Here is a 20,026-nt window from a genome sequence, read left to right as displayed (position 1 = left end):
CCCCCTCTCCAGGAAGGAGGTGATTCTTGACGTGGCTCTCCCAACAGTGCTCTCTGGCCCCAGCCACTTCCCCCTCGAGTCTCTCTGCTGAAAGAGTAATCTGTTTCCAACACAGAAGGAATCTTTTTACCCTCCCTTCCTCAAGGCCTTTGCTGCTTTCCTGCTGAAATGCAGATAAAACTGGGACGCACCTCACCATAGTTTGTTTTTTATGTTTACTTTTGAGAGACAGGGGCAGAGTGTGAGCGGGGGAGGGGCAGTGAGCGAGGGAGACCCAGAATCCGAAGCAGGCTCCAGGCTCTGAGCTGTCAGCACGGGGCTTGAACCCACAAACCGTGAGATCATGACCTGAGCCGAAGTAAGACGTCTAAGCCACCTGAGCCACCCAGGCGCCCCACATCACCATAATTTGAATCCTGCTTACCTGCTTATCTGTTGCTGCCTCTTGTTTGTATTCACTCCCATCATAACTTATGTTCCCATGAGGTTTTCTAGCGATTCTGCTTCTTTTTGGCTAACAGAACTCCATCGTCCCCCACAGCTCAGCGAAAGCCCTGTTTATGTAGGACCTGCTGTGTGGGCCGTGGGGCACCAGACCCTGTGCCCTACTCTGCCCTGTAGCAGTGTGTGATCACCAGACCGTGAGCAAGTTGGCACTGGGTAATTGTCTTCCTTTCAGGGAGGTTTCCCTGAGTGTTCAGTGAATTAATAAACTCAGTTATTTAATGAAGAGTTTATAAATTAGCCTGTCTAATGCTTAACTATGTAGGCAGTGGGTTGGTGGTTCTGAATATTTTGATGGACACATTCTGTGGATTTTGTATCAGAAGTTCATGTAGGCACTGACTGTGAAGAGCAGACATCACCTTCTAAGATGGCATTTAAGAAAATTCAGAGGCTCTTTTCCTTCCACAGATGACCTTGGTCTTACAAATATCGTGAAAGAGCTGGAGGAAAAAGTTAGAAATAAAACCCCCACTCTCCAAATCCTCCCAACTGGGATCAGCCTCAGAATTTTACAACTCACAAAAAAAATCTCAGACCAATGAGTCTTGTCTTCCGTGTGCCTCCGCCTGTCTGCCTGGTGGCAGGTTCATTCGTCAAGACACTGACACTGACCGCTGAGTGACTCCTGAGCAGTTTCTGTTACAAGCACTGTTTCAGGTGCTTGAGCTGTAAAGCTGGGTAGGTGTTAATGACGAGGTTGATTTACCGATTATGTTCCTCCCCCCCCCATAGGTGATGGAAAGATCTCCCCACAGAGCCCTCTTAACGAACAGAAGTTGTTGGGCAAGCAGTCAGAACCAAGTGAATCACAAATCCCGAAAGGGTATTTCTTCCAGGATTAGGAGGTCTTCCACTGCCCTTTTCCATACTGGCGTTCTCGTATCTAAACATGGCGCAGTCACTAATAGTAATTAACAAATTGTCCAGCAGTGAACCAGCAATATAACCTGAGTACTTTCAGTTTCCACCCTCCCAGAATCAGAATCCTACCCTGAGAGCTACAAGCAGAACTTGTATTCAGGCCACCAGTGTGGCTGGGTGGGTCGTTCACTGCCCGGGGGCTCTCACCTGGAAGGGGAGTGATCTCTGGAATCTAGCCCACGCACTGCTCAGCAAACAGTGCTCAGCTGCATCCACCCTGAGGAAAGGGGTGGGGGGCGGGGGGTCCTTGACGGTTCCGTGTAAAGCAGCTATATGGGTAACCCGTATTGAACGTTTTAGCTGCAGACTCTGTTTCAGATGTTTGATGTATAGTCACGTAGGCTGAGTACCCTTCCCCTGGGGTTGGTAGTATTATTGTTGTCATTATCATTATTGTTTCCAATTTATAGATTGGAATTTGAGGCACAAAGTAGTAGCAAGTTGGGGATGCCACTGTTCCCGTCCTGGTCGTCTGATTCCAGAGCCTACGCCCTTCACAACTCTGTTCTCTTCTCCCTCAACTAGATCCTGTGGCTTCAGAGTCCTCTCCCCGTTTCTGTGTCTATCATCCCCAGCTCTCAGGCTCTCGTGTCCCTTTCTGTGAGACCTTAGAGTCCCGTCTGCTTGTTTTTGTCTTTATAAACCACAGAGGGACAAGACCTAGAATGCTGGTTCTGGGGTGAGAGCTGGATTCCGATTCCGCCCCTGCATTTTGACCTTACCAAGCCTCAGCTTCCTCGTCTGTTAAATAGGAGCGACTGTCCTCATCATCATCATTGATTGAGAACTTCCTAAAATGCCAGGTACAAAGCCAAGGGCATTGCGTGAATCCGCTTATTTATTCTCCCACAATACTCCTATGACTGAAATTCTGTTTTTATCTCCTTGTTAATAGCTGAGGATGGGCTCAGACGTGTAGGTGATTGGACCAAAGTCACACGACTTGTACAAGAGTAGCTTCCTCACAGGTATGTGGGTAACACCTCGGTGAAACTGCGCGTGCCAAGCGCTCTGCCAGGTCCCTGACATGTACTCGGCGCCCATGTAATGTCACACATTGCCATTTTTGTTGTTTTTAACCATTTTCTACGATTACCGTAGCTTGTGAGTTCGAATGGCCTATTGATTGCCTAACTGTAGTTAAACGAATCTTGCAGGGTCATAGGCTTTTATTAATTTGTCTTCCGTCTTCATGATAGTTTATACATATATACATATATGTATATATTTTAATTTATTTATTTTTAGAGAGGGAGAACATGAGCAGGGGAGGGGCAGAGAGAGAACGAGAGAGAGAGAACCCCAAGCAGGCTCCAAGCGATCAGCACAGAGCTCGACACAGGACTCGTACCCGCGAACGTGAGCTCACGACCTGAGTCGAAACCAAGAATGGGACGCTTTAACTGACTGAGCTGCACAGACGCCCCTTGATATGGAGTCCTTTTTAAGGCCCTACTGTTAAACAGAGTAAACTTTACAAGATCTCATATCTTTCAAAAACCAGTTGTCCATAAAAACAAAACAAAACAGTTGTCTGCATAGTCAAATTCACAGAGAGAAAGTAGAATAGTGGTTACCAAGGGTAGAGGGGAGGGGTGATGGGGAGCTGCTGTTTAATGGATACAGAGGTTTAGTTGAGGATGGTGAAAAAATTCTTGAGTTGGATGGTGGTGCTGGTTCACAACAAGAGGAATGCATGTAATGAACTGTACAATACTTTAAAATGGTTTAAAATGGTAAATTTGGTGTTGTGTATTTTTTACACAGGGAAAAAAGTCATCCACGTAGTCTTAAATATTATTGCAAAGACATTGTGTTAAGAATGACCGACCAAGATGGGGCGCCCGGGTGGCTCAGTCAGTTGAGCATCCGACTTCGGCTCAGGTCATGATCTCGTGGTTTGTGGGTTCGAGCCCCACATCGGGCTCTGTGCTGACAGCTCAGAGCCTGGAGCCTGCTTCGAAGTCTGTGTGTCTCTCTCTCTCTCTGCCCCTCCCCCACTCATGCTCTGTATCTCTCTGTCTCAGAAATAAATAAACATTAAAAAAAAAAAAGAAAATAATAAATAAAAAAAGAATGACCGACCAAGAGAGAATACCATATTTCAGAGGTTACAGCTGGTTTTCATAGGACAGAACAACAGCCTCTAAAGACACCATTGATAGAAACCATTTATGAGGACAGGTATTTTTTTTTTTTAATGTTTTTATTTATTTTTGAGAGAGACAATGTGCGAGTGGGGAAGGGGCAGAGAGAGGGGGAGACACAGAATCCGAAGCAGGCTCCAGGCTCTGAGCTGTCAGCGCAGAGCCCAGTGCTGGGCTCGATCCCACAAACTGCAAGATCATGACCTGAGCCACAGTCGGACGCTTAACCGACTGACCCACCCAGGCGCTTTGGGGACAGGTTTTATGTTAGCGAATATTACCTGCTTTTCTACAGCTACTAAGAAATAAGGTACTCTGAAAGGGCTCTGTGTGCTTTGTGCCTGCTGGTTTAATTCTTAAAACAGTCCTATGAGGTAGGCATTGTTAATCCCTCCATTTTTGCAGGTGAAGGAATTCAGGCACGGAGATATTAATAATTTGTCCAAGATTTCACAACTAATAAGTAGCAGTACCATGAGCCTAAAACATTTGGCCCCAGAGACTGCTCTCTTAACTTGACTGTCAATTTCCACCTTCCCTAGGATCAGATTCATACCCTGAGAGTGACAAGGAGGACTTATATTAGGACCACCATGTGTGCTTAGGTGGTTGTCCCTTGTGCAGGGGCTCTCGGCTGAGGGGGTGAGTGGTCTCTGGAATCCAACCCACGCTCTGCTCATCGAGCCCCCTGAGGAAACGGCGCTTTTGCAAGTGCATGTAAAGCATGAAACCTAGGTAGTGATGTGTGTTAGCCATATGGGTTGGCGACAGTCTTGGCCAGACTCTGATGGTTTTGTTTTCTCCTTCCTCTTCCCTTTTTTTGCCTTCTCAGGACTCAGCCCTTCCCTAGAAGTAGAAGGAGGACAAAATGACCAAGTTCAAGGTGAGTTGGGCTTCCTTTCTAGATTTGAAATTACTGTCTCATTTCTCAATGATTAGTTGCATCCTTGAAAACAATAGATTAATAGGCCTTTCAAAACCTCTTCTGTGCCAGAGGATCACTACTTCCTACTTTGGTGTGGTTTAATTTTTTTTTTAATGTTATTTATTCTTGAGAGACAGCAAGCCAGGGGCAGAGAGAGAGAGAGAGAGAGAGAGAGAGAGAGACAGAGACAGAGACAGAGACAGGATGCGAAGCAGGCTCCATGTTGTCAGTGCAGAGCCCAGCGTGGGACTCAAACTCACGAACTGCCAGATCATGATCTGAGCTCAAGTTGGATGTTTAACTGACTGAGCCACCCAAGAGCCGCTAATACAGTTTAATTTTTGTTGTTTTATTTTATCTTTCATAATTTCACGAATAAAATAGAGGAGAAAAGTGAATAGCAGTGAAAAAAGCCTCCCTAATTTTACTACTGTTTTTCTTATAAAAACTGTTTTCATTTTCCCATGTCCTTTCCCTCATAGGCATTGGTAACTGTATATATATTTTTTTAATTATTATTTTTTTAAACATTTATTTATTTATTTTTGAGACAGAGAGAGACAGAGCATGAATGGGGGAGGGTCAGAGAGAGAGGGAGACACAGAATCTGAAACAGGCTCCAGGCTCTGAGCTGTCAGCACAGAGCCTGACACGGGGCTCGAACTCACGGACTGCGAGATCATGACCTGAGCCGAAGTCAGACGCTTAACCGACCGAGCCACCCAAGTGCCCTGGTAACTGTATATTTTTAATAGTTACATAAAAATTCTCAAATTATGCTTTTTCTAATTAATACAAATATATTTTCTACATTTATTTTATTTTATTTTTTTTACATTTAGTTATTTTTGAGAGACAGAGCACGAGTGGGGGAGGGGCAGACAAAGAGGGAGACACAGGATCCAAAGCAGGCTCCAGGCTCTGAGCTGTCAGCACAGAGCCTTATGCGGGACTCGAACCCACGAACTGTGAGATCATGACCTGAGCCAAAGTCGGATGCTTAACCGACTGAGCCACCCAGGTGCCCCTATTTCCTACATTTTTAATGGCTACATTATATTCCCTTATATTGATGTAGTCTGTGTGTATGTCTCATAACTTTTACCCCATTCACAGACATTCAGGTAGTTAAGAATTTTTACTCTTTTATTTATTTTAATGTTTTATTTATTTTTGAGAGAAAGTGCAAGTCGGGGAGGGGCAGAGAGAGAGGGAGACAGGATCCCAAGCGGTGAGCGGTGACAGCAGTGAGCCTGATGTGGGGCTTGAACTCACGAACCGTCAGATCATGGCCTGAGCCAAAGTTGGATGCTCAACTGACTGAGCCACCCAGGCGCCCCCAGAATTTTTACTATTTCAAAGGACATTGTTATGATGAGCACCAGCTATTGTACAGAAGTGCCGAATCACTCTATCATACACCTGAGACTGATATTACACTGTATGTTAACTAACTGGGATTTAACAAAAATTTAAAAAAATGAAAACTAGGAAAGTAAAATTATAATAAATTCTGATTTTGACATACTTAAAAAAGAACATTGTAGTAACAGTTGGCCTAACGTAAACCATTTTCTTCAAAAAGGAATTTTGAGGGGTTTGCCATTTGTTGTTCTTAATGTTTTTAGGAATGTAAATTGAAAAAGTACCTTTGATAGGCAAAATCCTCAGGGATATTGTATGTAGAATACTCAGATATGACAGTGCAACCAGGTATAACTGATGCTTTGCACAGAGAGAACATTCTTCCATATTTTCCCATAAGAAAGCTAGATACTTGGGGCGTCTGGGTAGCTCAGTCAGTTAAGCATCCAACTTCAGCTCAGGTCATGATATTGTGGTTCATGAGTTCAAGCCCCACGTCGGGCTCTGTGCTGACAGCTCAGAGCCTGGAGCCTGCTTCGGATTCTATGTCTCCCTCTCTTTCTACCACAACCCTGCTCACGCTCTGTCTCTCTGTTTCTCAAAAATAAATAAACATTAAAAAAAATTTTAAAAAAACTAGATTCTTTCTCATCCATGTCTGAATCCTATTCATGTACATGTTTTATTTACTGATTTATATTTTTTTATTTGGCTATTGATTGATTTTTATCAAAGTAATAATGTGCTTTTCTTTCCCCCTCCCTCTTTTTTATTCTTTTCAGTTTTTTATTTAAATTTTCGTTAGAATAGTGTTGGTTTCAGAAGTAGAATTCAGTGATTGATCACTTACATGTCACACCCAGTGCCTTTCCCAACAAGTGTCCTCCTGTACCCATCACCCATCCAGCCCATGCCCCTCCCACCTCCCTCCATCAACGCTCAGTGTGTTCTCTATCACGAAGAGTCTTTTATGGTTTGTTTCTTCCTCTTTTTCCTTTTTTTCCCCCTCCCATATGTTCATTTGTTTCTTAAATTCCACATATGAGTGAAATCATATGGTATTTGTCTTTCTGCTACTTACTTACTAGCATAATACCCTCTGGCTCCATCCGCCTCGTTGCAGATGGCAAGATTTCATTCTTTTTGATGGCTCAGTAGTAGTCCATTAGAAGGTACTTAATTTTATAAAGTCCAGTAGCACAGGGAGACATTCCAGATGCTTTTCTTACTGCGTTTAGCTTCCGACTGACCTTAAGAGGCAGTACTTTATCTCCTCTGCATTTTAATTACAGAGACACAGGATTGTAGAATTTCAGAAAACGGTTTAAGTTCACACAGGAAAGCAAAGGTCTAACTGATCCAAAAAGACTCCGTGGATTTTTATTTGGATAAAGAGGGAGGCAAGGGCAAATAATTCTCCAGTCAGGGTCTTGGCCCTTCTACGTGCACTTGGTTGCCCTATGCATGGAAGACAGCACAGATAATACTGCCTCTACATGGTCACTCTTCAGAGGCTCCTTCTTTAGGATCTCTGATGCTCATTCAGGACGCTTGGATGTGCAGGGCTCCGGCGATGAACACACAATTCTCATATGAAAAGTTAAGACAGGGGGCGCCTGGGTGGCTCAGTCGGTTAATCGTCCAACTTTGGCTCAGGTCATGATCCCAAGACTTGTAACTTCAAACCCCGAGTCAGACTCTGTGCTGACAACTCACAGCCCGCACCCTGCTTCAGATTCTGTGTCTCCCTCTCTCTCTGCCCCTTCCCTGCCCTCATGCTGTCTTGCTGTCTCTCAAAAATAAATAAACATTAAAAATTAAAAAAAAAGAAAAGTTAAGACAGTACCTTGCATCAGCAATTCTTGACCGTGGGTGATCTTTGCCCCCAGGCAGTGTCTGGAAACATTTCTGGTGTCACCACTTGAGGGAGGCTTCTGGCTTTCAGTGCATAGAAGCCCGGGATGCTGGTAAACATCCTGTGGTGCGTGAGACAGGCCCCCGCCCCAACAACAAACATTATCTGGCCCAAAATGTGTGTCGTGTCAAGGTCAAGAAACCATGCAGTGCACGAAGCTCTACAAGAACAATAGCAAAACGTGGATGACAGTATTTAAATATGTTAAAAAAAAAAAAGCTTCAAATCTCTAATAGAAATTTTGCAGTCATAAAGTAAAACTCTGGTTGGACTATGAACAAAGAACATTAACTGGCAATGTACTGAAGCAAAAAATAAAGATGGCCAGTAAATATATGAAAATACGATAGCTCCTTAATTACCGAATTAGTACGAAAAGAACAAGTTGCTTTTTGCTGATCAAATTTCTTAGGACTCAGAAACACTGGTTATATTCAGTGTTGCGTATGATGTGGAGAATCAGGGATATTTATATTCTCTTGGGGGAAGCGTAAAATACGGAGAAAGTTGAAAAGAAAACCTGGCATTGTACGTAGTAGTTTTGAAGTGGCATATTCTTCAACGCTGCAATTTTTACTCCTTGGAACTTATCCTAGGAAAAGAATTAGACGGGAGGCTAGTATTTATGGAAAAGGTTGTTCTTTTCAGTATTCATTTTGAAAAGAAAGAATGCCAGGTAAGACAGTATGTATTATTTGAAATGTCTAATCAGATAGTAGTGAAGATCTGTGGTCTCTGAAAATCTGGAACCACTTTGTACCCACCCTTTCCAGTTTTCTCAGTGCTCTTCCTCTGAGTGGCCATCGGGCGCAAGATTGAGCTTATGTGTGCTTGATGTTGTAGGAGGCGGTGACGTTCAAGGACGTGGCTGTGGTCTTCACGGAGGAGGAGCTGGGGCTGCTGGACCCCGCCCAGAAGAAGCTGTATGGAGACGTGATGCTGGAGAACTTCCGGAACCTGCTCTCTCTGGGTGAGGACAGGTGCTCTGTGACTGAATGTCACCCCCTCTGTGTGGTTTATTTACCCTCCGATGTGTGGGGCTTTGGAGCTCTTGACCTGGTTTCCAGTGTTCTAATCAGCATAAGACGCAGAGAGGGCATTTTTCTGGTCATCCCGCCCCCAACAAAGTTTGTGTTTTGTACATGAGCCGTAAATTGACGCCATGACTGCTGTATCCACATTTTTGGCTTTTCTCCAGTTGTGGTCATTTCCAATTAGTGGGTCATGACACATATTTAGGGTGTTGTACCAGCATTTTTAAAGTTTATTTATTTATTTTGAGTGACAGAGTGTGAGTGGGGGAGGGGCCAAGAGAGAGGGGGACAGAGAATCCCAAGCAGGCTCTGGGCTGTCACACAGAGCCTGATGCGGGGCTCGAACTCACGAACCGTTGAGATCATGACCTGAGCTAAAAACCAAGAGTCAGGTGCTTAATTGACTGAGCCACCCAGGCTCCCCTATACCAGTATTTTTAATGAAATACAATAGGATAGGGCACCTGGGTGGCTCAGTCAGTTAAGCATCAGACTTTGGCTCAGGTCATGATCTCACAGTCTGTGGGTTCAAGCCCCGTGTCGGGCTCTGTGCTGACAGCTCAGGGCCTGGAGCCTGTTTCAGGTTCTGTGTCTCCCTCTCTTTCTGCCCCTCCCCTGCTCGCACTCTGTCTCTTTCTCTGTCTCTCTCCAAAATAAGTAAACATTAAAAAAATTAAAAAGAAAAAAGAACTACAATAGGGTAGAAAACGTCAGAGCCCTTGGCAATAACTACACATTGGAGCAGCAAAAACTACAGCCAGTTGCTGAAAATTGTGTGAGCAGTGGCGGAAAAAATCTGAAGAAAACAGCCTTTTTTTTACCCCAGTAGTTCACACTTAGATCTACATATCCTGGATTTTTGCAATAAAATGTCGTCCTCTGATGCATCATAATTAACAGTTTGGAAAACACTAATTCTGATGTCCTAAACATGGTGTGGTGAAAACGCATGTGTTGTGATTTTGGCCTCTACTATATTAACTTAAAATGTTTGTCCTTGGGGCGCCTGGGTGGCGCAGTCGGTTAAGCGTCCGACTTCAGCCAGGTCACGATCTCGCGGTCCGGGAGTTCGAGCCCCGCGTCAGGCTCTGGGCTGATGGCTCAGAGCCTGGAGCCTGTTTCCGATTCTGTGTCTCCCTCTCTCTCTGCCCCTCCCCTGTTCATGCTCTGTCTCTCTCTGTCCCAAAAATAAATAAACGTTGAAAAAAAAAAATTAAAAAAAACTAAATAAAATGTTTGTCCTTGCCTTTCCACAGGGCACCAACCCTTCACACCAGATGCAGTACCCCAGTTCAAGAGGGGAGGAAGGCTTTGGATGATAAAGGCAGCAACCCAGAGCCACGGCTCCACAGGTGAGAGCCATGCGGCTCAGTCTGTCACGTCTCTTGTCACCTCCACAGCTCTGGAGCGGGTCGCGGTCAGTGCCTTGTCTCTGAATTTCTGCAGCAGTTTTTAGCACTCTCCCTCTCTCCTTTGCTCATTCCAGTTCTCCACTGGAAGTGACTCTTTTTTATTTTTATTGTAGAGAGAGCGAGAGCAGGGGAGAGGGGCAGACAGAGAAAGAACCTTAAGCAGGCTCCACGCTCCACACGGAGCCCGACGCGGGGCTCCACCCCACGACCCTGGTATCATGACCTGAGCTGAAATCAAGAGTCAGGTGCTCAAGCGGACGGAGCCCCCCAGGAGCCCCTCGAAGTGATTCTTTTGCATGTTTGTCAGGTCTTGTCAGGCCTCTGCTTGAACCTCTGGTAGCTTCTTACCTGATTCAGAGCAGAATCCAAGTACTTACAGTGACTTCTGATGTCCCACCTGTCTGCTCCTTGCTCATCCTCCATCCCTCTGCAGACGTGACCTGTCGCTTTCCCCCATGCCTGTCTGTTCCGTCCAGTTTTGTCGCTCTGCGATGCTACCCGTGGCCCGGCCTCGTCACCCTCTACCTGTTCTTCCTTCTGTCATCCTCTTGGCCGCTCCCTTACTTCCCGTAAGTCCTTCTCAAATCCTAACATCATAAGAAAGACCTTCCGTGACCACTGTGTTCCTGACCCCTTCTTCTTCCCCCGTTCTCCTTTCCCTTACCCCGACTGATTTGGTGTCTAGGCATTGATCACCGCTTACCATATTAACATATATTTTTGCTTCGCTCACTCTATTCTCACTAGAATGTAATTATCAGGAGAGAAGAAATTCTGTTGCCTTTATTGCTATATCCTCAGTGTGTAGCTCAGACTTGGCAGAGGACAGGTGTGCTATAAATATTTGTTGTGTGAATGAATGAGCTGATAATGGTTACATGGACTTTTTCCCATTAGTCGTGGACGTACTTAAAGGGTGTTAAACAGAAATGTGTGGTGAAGGCATCGTCTGGAACAGCCCGTGATTATCGTGATTATCTAATCGAATGTAATTGTTTAGGTCCTTTTAGATATGTGTAGTTTGTATCCATTAAACCATATCCGATGACAGCTTAACTTTGCACTTGTAACCACAGTGAATATCATTTCAGCTCTGTGGCTTTCCTGCAGGTTTTAGTAGTGAGTCCTACTGTCTGAGTGAAGAACCACTTTTTAGAATGAAGAATCTGATAGGCACTTTTGAGGCAGGTCTCCTCTTGAGGAAAGTATCAGATATTAACTAGCTTTCAAGTTAGTCTTTCCCTTCGTCGGTTTTCCTCGTGGCAACCACCAACCTCATCCAAACAGTTAAAGAAAACGATGTCACCCACCAGTATCCGTGTGTGTGTGTGTGTGTGTGTGTGTGTGTGTGTGTGTGTGTGTGTAGTTCTAACATGCATTTTATCCAGAGAAACGTTTACTTACAAAGCACTTTTAATATTTTACCATTCTGCTAATGCTTGTCATAAGCTGCTAAATTTATTTCAGACTCACTGAGTCCAACCTGTAGCTTGTAAAACAGTGGTGGTGTCCATACAGGAACATGTTTCTGTATCCATCAGTTTGACAGCCTGCTTTCAGAGTCATTATTCCTGAGGCTCTAAATATTGACTCCTATATGAAGAAGGAAAAGTTTTACACACATAGGAAGAGATTACAAAAATTCAGAAGGGGGTGCCTCGGTGGCTCAGTCGGTTAAACATCTGACTCTTGATGTAGGCTCAGGTCATGATCTCACAGTTTGTGAGTTCAAACCCCATGTCGGGTTCTGCACTGACAGTGTGGAGCCTGCTTGGGATTCTCTCTCCCTCTCTCTCTGCCCCTCCCCCCATGTGTGTGTGCTTGTGCCTTCTCTCTCTCAAAAATAGATAAGTAAACATTGAAAAAAATTTTTTCACAAGCAATTGATCCATAGGCCCCACGGCCGCTTGTATGCCTTACGCTTTTTTTTTTTTTTCCTTCTTTCCTCTCAAGCGATTCTTGCCATGATTTTATGATCAACATGATTTTATCATCAGCAACATCCACTTAGGTTAGCCCTGCCTCTGGTGAAGCCTTTCAGCTTCCCAGCAAAGTTGCTGCTTCCATTCCTGTTATGGGTAACTTCCTTGAAAAAGCTCTTTTACTTTTGTAACAGAGCTCAGACTCTCGCAAAGAAGTCAAACTGGGGCTTATTTGTGTGTTCAACATGTACTTGCGGAACACTGCCATCTGGGAGTGCTGATAAAGCAATGAATGATCTAAGTGCTCATCCTGGTGGATATTGCATTCAGGTGGGAGAAGACATAAAACGATAAAGGGCATAGATAGTGCATCTGATGTAATACGTGCCACGTAAAAACAACACAGGGTAAGGTGAATGCCGAGAAGGTTGCTGGGGGTGTCAAGGGATAGGGAGAATTTCCTGCTGGATGCTGGATGGTGAAAGAGGCCTCACTGATGAGGTGTTATTTGAAGAGAGAGCTGAAAAGAAGTAGGTAGCAAGCTCTATAGTTTATTGACGGAACAGAGTCCCATGGTGTGGAGAATCCACACCATGCCCTGCTCCTTCTCACAGGTTCTTGCTCTGTTCTAAAAGATGAGCATCTAGGGGCGCCTGGGTGGCACAGTCGGTTAAGCGTCCGACTTCAGCCAGGTCGTGATCTCACGGTCCGTGAGTTCGAGCCCCGCGTCAGGCTCTGGGCTAATGGCTCAGAGCCTGGAGCCTGTTTCCCCTTCTGTGTCTCCCTTTCTCTCTGCCCCTCTCCCGTTCATGCTCTGTCTCTCTCTGTCCCCCCCCCCAAAAAATAACGTTGAAAAAAAAAATCCTTTAAAAATAAAAATAAAAAAAATTAAAGATGAGCGTCTCAGGGGGACCTGGTGACTCAGTCAGTTAAGTGTCCGACTTCAGCTCACGTCATGGTCTTATGGCTAGTGGGTTCTAGCCCCTCATCGGGCTGTGTGTTGACAGCCCAGAGCCTGGAGCCTGCTTCAGATTCTGTGTGTGTGTGTCTCTCTCTCTGCCCCTCCTCTGCTCACGCTCTGTCTCTCTCTCTCTCTCAAAAAAATAAACAAACATTAAAAAAGTTTTTTTAAATGAATAAAAATAAAAGATGAGCTTCTGATTTTCCACTCTTTTCCCCCCCCGAGGTGATAGGAACTTTATTGCTATGAGGTTTTAGAATAATGTATGTTAGTACCGTAAACCTCTTCCCCGATTGCCGTCCTGAAGGACATTTTCCTGCTTATACTGTGAATTTCAGGCACTTGGGTGATAAGATCTGTTCTCCCAAACACCTGTCTTTCCAACCAACCCAGTACATCAAGGCTTCTAACATGGAATAAAGTCCAATGAAATAATTTGAAGCAAAGGTTTTCAGATGTGTTTTCGGCACATCTTCTGATCGTCTGTCTGTAAGGGTCCTGCTGGACATTTTGAGCATTTGGTCAGATGTGCATGCAGTAGGTAGAATTATGTGGAGACTATTTATCGGACACCTGGTTTAGCAAAGAAGAGAAAGCTTTTAGGTGGGTGCAGCTTCGTCTTTGGAAAGATTCCCTAGGAAGTGTTTTTCTTGATCTGCAATCACCAAATTTCTAACCTGTTTCTCACATATAAAACTTAGTATGATTCTAAGTGGAATCATACTACATACTACATATCTCATTAAGGTGTAGTGAATAGGAGCCTAGTGGACCATCTCTGGGTTTTCGATGATAAAAATGGCAGGGTGTCACAGACTTTGAATCTGGAGTTCTCTCTTGTCCAGCAAGAGAGCGGACGCAGACTTGAATATGAGAGAGGCTAATGTCCGGGAGGAGACAAGCGTCCTGAGTAAGGGTCCTTGTTCCGTATTTATTAGGATCGGAAGGCTTACAAGTGTGATGGACATGCAGAAAGCGACGGTGAAACATTAACTCGTGTGTGAGAGAAAGGGAGTTTCAGAGGTATGAAGTGTTAGGGGTTGGGGTTAAGACAAATCAGAGTCCTGGTGCCGAGCAGACAGCCGTTTACTGCAGGCACCAGGCACCGTGTCTGTTTATCTTAAATTTAAATTTCTAGGGGCCAAGACAAATAGAGCATGCTACCTCAGGGCTAACAAGGCATTTTTCTCACCAGTTAGCTCTGGGCACTTCCACCTGGTGGCGGCTTTCCACTCTATGCTTTGTTTTACTTCATGATAAATCCTGGGCACTTTTGCCCTGCTGTGGCGGCTTTCTGCCTCTAACTGTTCCCCTACCTGTTCTTAGACACTTGCATCCTTTGGGAGCGGCTTTCCGCTCTATGCTTTGTTCTGTGCTTGGCTTTTTCACGCTGTGGCAGCTTTCCACCTCAACCTTGTTAACCCATTGGTGCAAGCTCAGGGAATCCTTAAACTTATTCCCTACAGTGTGGCGCCTGGGTGGCTCAGTCGGTTAAGTGTCCCACTTTGGCTCAGGTCATGATCTCACGGTTCATGAGTTTGAGCCCCGCACGGGGCTCACCGCTCTCAGCACAGAGACTGCTTGGGATCCTCTGTCCTCCCCCCACCCCTTCCCTGCTCCCGCTCTCTCTCAAAAATGAATAAACATTTTTAAAAAACGGTACCTTCTCCTGGTTCATGTTAAGCCTTCAGGTGTGGGCCTTAAGTTTATAACCTTGGTACCTCTGACCAAAGCATTTAATGTGCCCCATCTCTAAATTCTCTTTATCCTTTTAGGAGACAGGAATCTAAATGATGCGGAGACTCTTCAGGAAATTGGATTAAAGTACCTGCCACATGAAGAGCTTTTCTGCTCACAAATCTGGCAACAGGTTACAAAGGAGTTAATCCAGAGCCAAGATGCCATGGTAAATATCCAAGGAACTGGCTCTCAGCTGGAAAAACAGGGTGATGCACTCTATAAAGATGGGGAGTTTGGTAAAGGCTTTAATCAGACTTCGTGTCTTCAAATTCACCACAGAGACCACACAGGAGGAAACCCCTATAAGGGGGGAGAGTGTGAGAATGGTTTCATTGAGCACTCTCATCTTCAGACTCACCAGACAGCCCATGTGGGAGAGAAGCCCTATAAATGTGAAAAATGTGGAAACACCTTCCGCCGACTTTCAAGCCTTGAAGCCCATCAGAGAGTCCACAGCAGGGAGAAATCGTACAAACACGATACATCGCGTAAGGGTCTCAGACAGAGGTCACATCTTCGCCATCCGCAGAGAGCCCCCCCTGGAGAGAATCCACACAAGTACGAGGAGTGTGGGAGGAGCGTCCGGAGAAGCTCCCAGTGTCAAGCTCCTCTGATAGTCTGCACGTTGGAGAAACCTTATAAATGTGAGGAGTGCGGGCAGAGCTTCAGTCAGGGCTCGTATCTTCAAGTCCACCAGAGAGTCCACGTGGGAAAGAAACCCTATAGATGTGAAGAGTGTGGGAAGGGCTTCAGTTGGCGTTCGCGACTGCAGGCTCACCAGCGAATCCACACAGGAGAGAAACCATACAAATGCGAGGCCTGTGGCAAGGGCTTTAGTTACAGCTCACACCTTAACATCCATTGTCGAATCCACACAGGAGAGAAACCCTATAAATGTGAAGAGTGTGGGAAAGGCTTCAGTGTGGGCTCACACCTTCAGGCCCATCAGGTCAGCCACACTGGAGAGAAACCTTACAAATGCGAGGAGTGTGGGAAGGGCTTCTGTCGGGCCTCAAATCTTCTGGACCATCAGAGAGGCCACACTGGTGAGAAACCGTATCAGTGTGATGCCTGTGGAAAGGGCTTCAGTCGTAGCTCGGATTTTAACATTCACTTTAGAGTCCATACGGGAGAGAAACCCTATAAATGTGAGGAGTGTGGGAAAGGCTTCAGTCAGGCCTCAAATCTTCTGGCCCATCAAAGAGGCCACACTGGAGAAAAACCGTACAAGTGTGGTACGTGTGGGAAGGGCTTCAGCCGGAGTTCAGATCTTAACGTTCATTGTAGAATCCACACGGGAGAGAAACCCTATAAATGTGAGAAGTGTGGTAAGGCCTTCAGTCAGTTCTCGAGTCTTCAAGTGCACCAGAGAGTCCACACTGGAGAGAAACCGTATCAGTGTGCGGAGTGTGGGAAGGGCTTCAGCGTGGGTTCACAGCTCCAAGCCCATCAGAGGTGCCACACTGGAGAGAAGCCGTACCAGTGTGAGGAGTGTGGGAAAGGATTCTGTCGGGCCTCGAATTTTCTGGCTCATCGTGGCGTCCACACGGGAGAGAAACCGTACCGGTGTGACGTGTGCGGTAAGCGCTTCAGACAGAGATCCTATCTTCAAGCCCACCAGAGGGTCCACACTGGGGAGAAGCCGTACAAGTGTGAGGAGTGCGGGAAGGTCTTCAGTTGGAGCTCATACCTTCAAGCCCATCAGAGGGTCCACACTGGAGAGAAACCATACAAGTGTGAGGAGTGCGGGAAGGGGTTCAGTTGGAGCTCAAGCCTTATAATTCATCAGCGAGTGCATGCTGACGATGAGGGTGATAAAGACTTTCCCACCTTGGAGGATTCACGCAGGAAGGAAGCTCCAGAAAAGTGATAATGTTTTAATACCTCAAATGGGTGCTGAAACAATCCCGTTACCAGACCTGTCATAGGAGACAAAACATTTGTTTAAAGAGAGTCCGTATTTCAGCCGGAGCTCCGCATGTCCCAGTGGTTGGGCGACCACATAGCAGAGAAGCCTCATGAGAGCGGAGACTTAAGTAAGGGCTTCATTTAGAACGTTGACACGTAGCAGATGTGACACAGAGGAGAGGCTTAGGAGGGATGAGTCCGTCTTCCGCTAGAATATAAGCTCCAGGAGAGTAGAGATGCGTCGGCTGCCAAATCTATTCAGCCTTTCAGTGCCTCACACGTTGCAGGTGTTCGGTAACGTTCAATCAGTGTAGGGAGAAGAGTCATCGTTGAGATTTTTTCTTCGGTTCGTCTGGCAAAATGTCTATGAGATGTACTTAGAAGAGCAAATCTGCAAGGCTTAGAGGACACGTAAATTAGGCATGTGGGCTCATTTCCCCAACCCTGCAGGTCCTGTGAACTGGTGTTTCTCAGCCTGTCAGGAGGTCCAAAAATCAATTCAGTGGGTTGTAACCAGCACTTATGTGTGCGGATACTTTACTGAGGTATAATTTGCATGCAGTAACATGCATAAATCTCAAGTTTACAGCTTCCTGAAGTTTTGCAAATGTATAACACTTGTGTAATCCTCACCCAAATTGATGTGTGCAGTATTTCTATTAAACCAGACTGTTTCCTTGTGTGCATTTCTAGTCATTCCCACCTCCGGTGGCGACAAGGATGGTTTTTATATCTCACGTTGGTAGAGGCTGTTCTTGGACTTCCTGTGGCTTCAGTATGTACTCTTTTATGTCTGGATTCTTTGGATCAAACATGAAAGCAAAGTTGAAAAAATTCAGTATCTATTCACGAGAAAAATTCCTCAGGGAGATAAGAGCCTTCTATGAAAATTCTACAAGTTAGCGTTCTTTAAATTTTTTTTTTAATGTTTATTTGTTTCTGAGACAGAGACAGAGCATGAGCAGGGGAGGGACAGAGAGAGAGGGAGACACAGAATCTGAAGCAGGATCCAGGCTCAGAGCTGTCGGCACAGAGCCCAACGCGGGGCTCGAACCCACGAACCCTGAGATCATGACCTGAGCCGAAGTCAGACACTTCACCGACTGAGCCCCCCAGGCGCCCCTACAAGTTAGCATTCTATTTAAAATTATTATTAAGGATTAATTTATATGCAGTAAATTGACTCTTTGGTGTAGGGTTCTGTGTTTTGGCAAATGATTACTATTGTGTCACCACCCCAACAGTCAAGACATTTAACAGTTCCGTGACCCCCCTTGCCCTGAAATTCCTTTGTACTCTCGTGGTCAGCCCCTTCCCTATCACCCCTCCCTACCTTTGGCAACCATCTACCTGCTGTCTGTATGCATAGTTTACTTTTTCTGGAATGTTCTAAAATGGAATCATTCAGACTGTAGTCTTTGGAGTCTGGCTTCTCCCACTTAATGCTTCTGAGATTCATCCATCTTGATGTGCGGATTGCTAGTCATTCCCCTTGTCGCTGAGTCGTGTTCTGTTACGGGGCTGTACCATGTTTGGTTTATCCATTTATCACTTCAAGGATATTTGAGTTTCCAGTTGTTAGTGGTGATAAAGAAAACGGTGACTAGTGTTTGCATACAGGGCCGTGTATCAACACAAGTTTTCTTTGTCTTCGTAAATACTTAAGAGGGGGGTTGTATGCATGTTCAACTGTATGGAAAAAGCTAACGGCTCTAAAATGGATGTACCGTTTTGTATTCCCACCATCAGTGCGTATCAAAGTTTTGTTTTGTTTTTAGCATTTCGCTAGGTTCATAGTGGCATCTTTCTTTGGTGTTAATTTACATTTCCCGGGGCACCTGGGTGTCTTAGTCGGTTGGGCATCTAACTTCGGCTCGGGTCATGATCTCATGGTTTATGGGTTCGAGCCTTGCGTTGGGCTCTGTCCGGACAGCTCAGAGCCTGGAGCCTGTTTCCAATTCTGTGTCTCCCTCTCTCTGACCCAACCCCGCTCACACTCACTGTCTCTCTCAAAAATAAATAAACATTAAAAAATTTTTTTAATTTACGTTTCCCTAATGACTATGTTAGGCATCTTTCATGTCTGAATGTTTGCTATACATGTATCTTTTCTTTGGGGGACTGTTCTCTTCTTGAATTTTGAAAGTTTGTATGTTCTGGATGTATGTCCTTATATGTTTTGCAAATGTTTTATCTCTGCGTGTGGTTTATGTTTTTATTCCATTACAGTATTTTTTAAATTATTTTTTTAATGTTTGTTTATTTTTGAGAGAGAGGAAGACAGTAAGTGACAGGGGAAGGGGCAGAGAGAGAAGGAGACACAGAATCCGAAGCAGGCTCCAGGCTCTGAGCTGTCAGCACAGAGCCTGATGCGGGGTTTAAACCCATGAACAGTGAGATCATGACCTGAGCCAAAGTTGGACGCTTAACTGACTTAGCCACCCAGGTGCCCCCATTATCAGTATTTTTCACGAAGCAGGTGTTTTGTTTTTGATGAAGTTCAGTTTTCATCTTCTGTGGATTCTGCTTTTGGATTCAGATCTGAGAACTCTGCCTAATCCAAGGTCACAAAGATTTTTCTCCTTTTTTTTTCTTAAGTTTATTTATTTTGAGAGAGTGAGACACGTGTGTGCGTGTGGGTGGGGGAGGGGCAGAGAGAGGGGAAGAGAGAATCCCACACAGGCTCCACACTGTCAGCACAGAGCCTGACATGGGGCTCCATCTCATGAACCATGAGATCGTGACCTGAACCATGAGATCGTGAGCCATGAGATCAAGAATCTGATGCTTAACCAACTGAGCCACCCAGGTGCCCCTCTCCTCTTTTTTATCTAAAAGTTTGTTTCAGGTTTAACATTTAGGTCTATGATCCATGTGAGTTAGTCTGTATAAAATGTGGGGTCAAGGGCCAATTTTTTGGCATGGAAACATCCAGTTAACTATCCTTTTAACATCAAATTGCTGTTGTACCTTTGTGAAAAACCTGTAGATCATACATGTGTGGGTCTTTTTCTGGCCTCTCTTTGGTTCCATCAATCTATATGTCTATCATCTTGCCAATATGTAGCTTTATACACTAAATCTTGAGATAGTATGAGTCTTCCAACTCTATTCTTTTTCAGAATATTTTGGCTATTTTTTTTAAGTTTAAATTGCCTTTTTTTTTTTTAAGTTTATTTAATTTTGAGAGAGAGAGAGAGAGAGTGTGTGTGAGCAGAGGAGAGAGGCAGAGAGAGAAGGAAAGAGAATCCCAAGTGGGCTCTGCATTG

General features: G+C 45.0%; 1 protein-coding gene across 1 annotated transcript in view; it reads left to right on the top strand.

Moving 5' to 3' along the window:
• Positions 1-20,026, top strand: part of ZNF45 (zinc finger protein 45) — a 69,031-nt gene that overhangs the window by 13,797 nt on the left and 35,208 nt on the right. The window contains exons 2-7 of the mRNA XM_045046936.1: positions 2,078-2,231; positions 2,324-2,396; positions 4,408-4,458; positions 8,624-8,750; positions 10,071-10,166; positions 14,885-16,715. Of these exons, the coding sequence (XP_044902871.1) occupies positions 4,444-4,458; positions 8,624-8,750; positions 10,071-10,166; positions 14,885-16,715 (2,069 nt within the window). The 5' untranslated portion in view covers positions 2,078-2,231; positions 2,324-2,396; positions 4,408-4,443. The remainder of the gene's footprint in view (positions 1-2,077; positions 2,232-2,323; positions 2,397-4,407; positions 4,459-8,623; positions 8,751-10,070; positions 10,167-14,884; positions 16,716-20,026) is intronic.

This window comes from Felis catus, chromosome E2 (genome assembly GCF_018350175.1).
Source record: "Felis catus isolate Fca126 chromosome E2, F.catus_Fca126_mat1.0, whole genome shotgun sequence".
NCBI classification, from domain to species: Eukaryota; Metazoa; Chordata; class Mammalia; order Carnivora; family Felidae; genus Felis; species Felis catus.
This window is presented reverse-complemented; position numbering and strand designations above follow the sequence as displayed.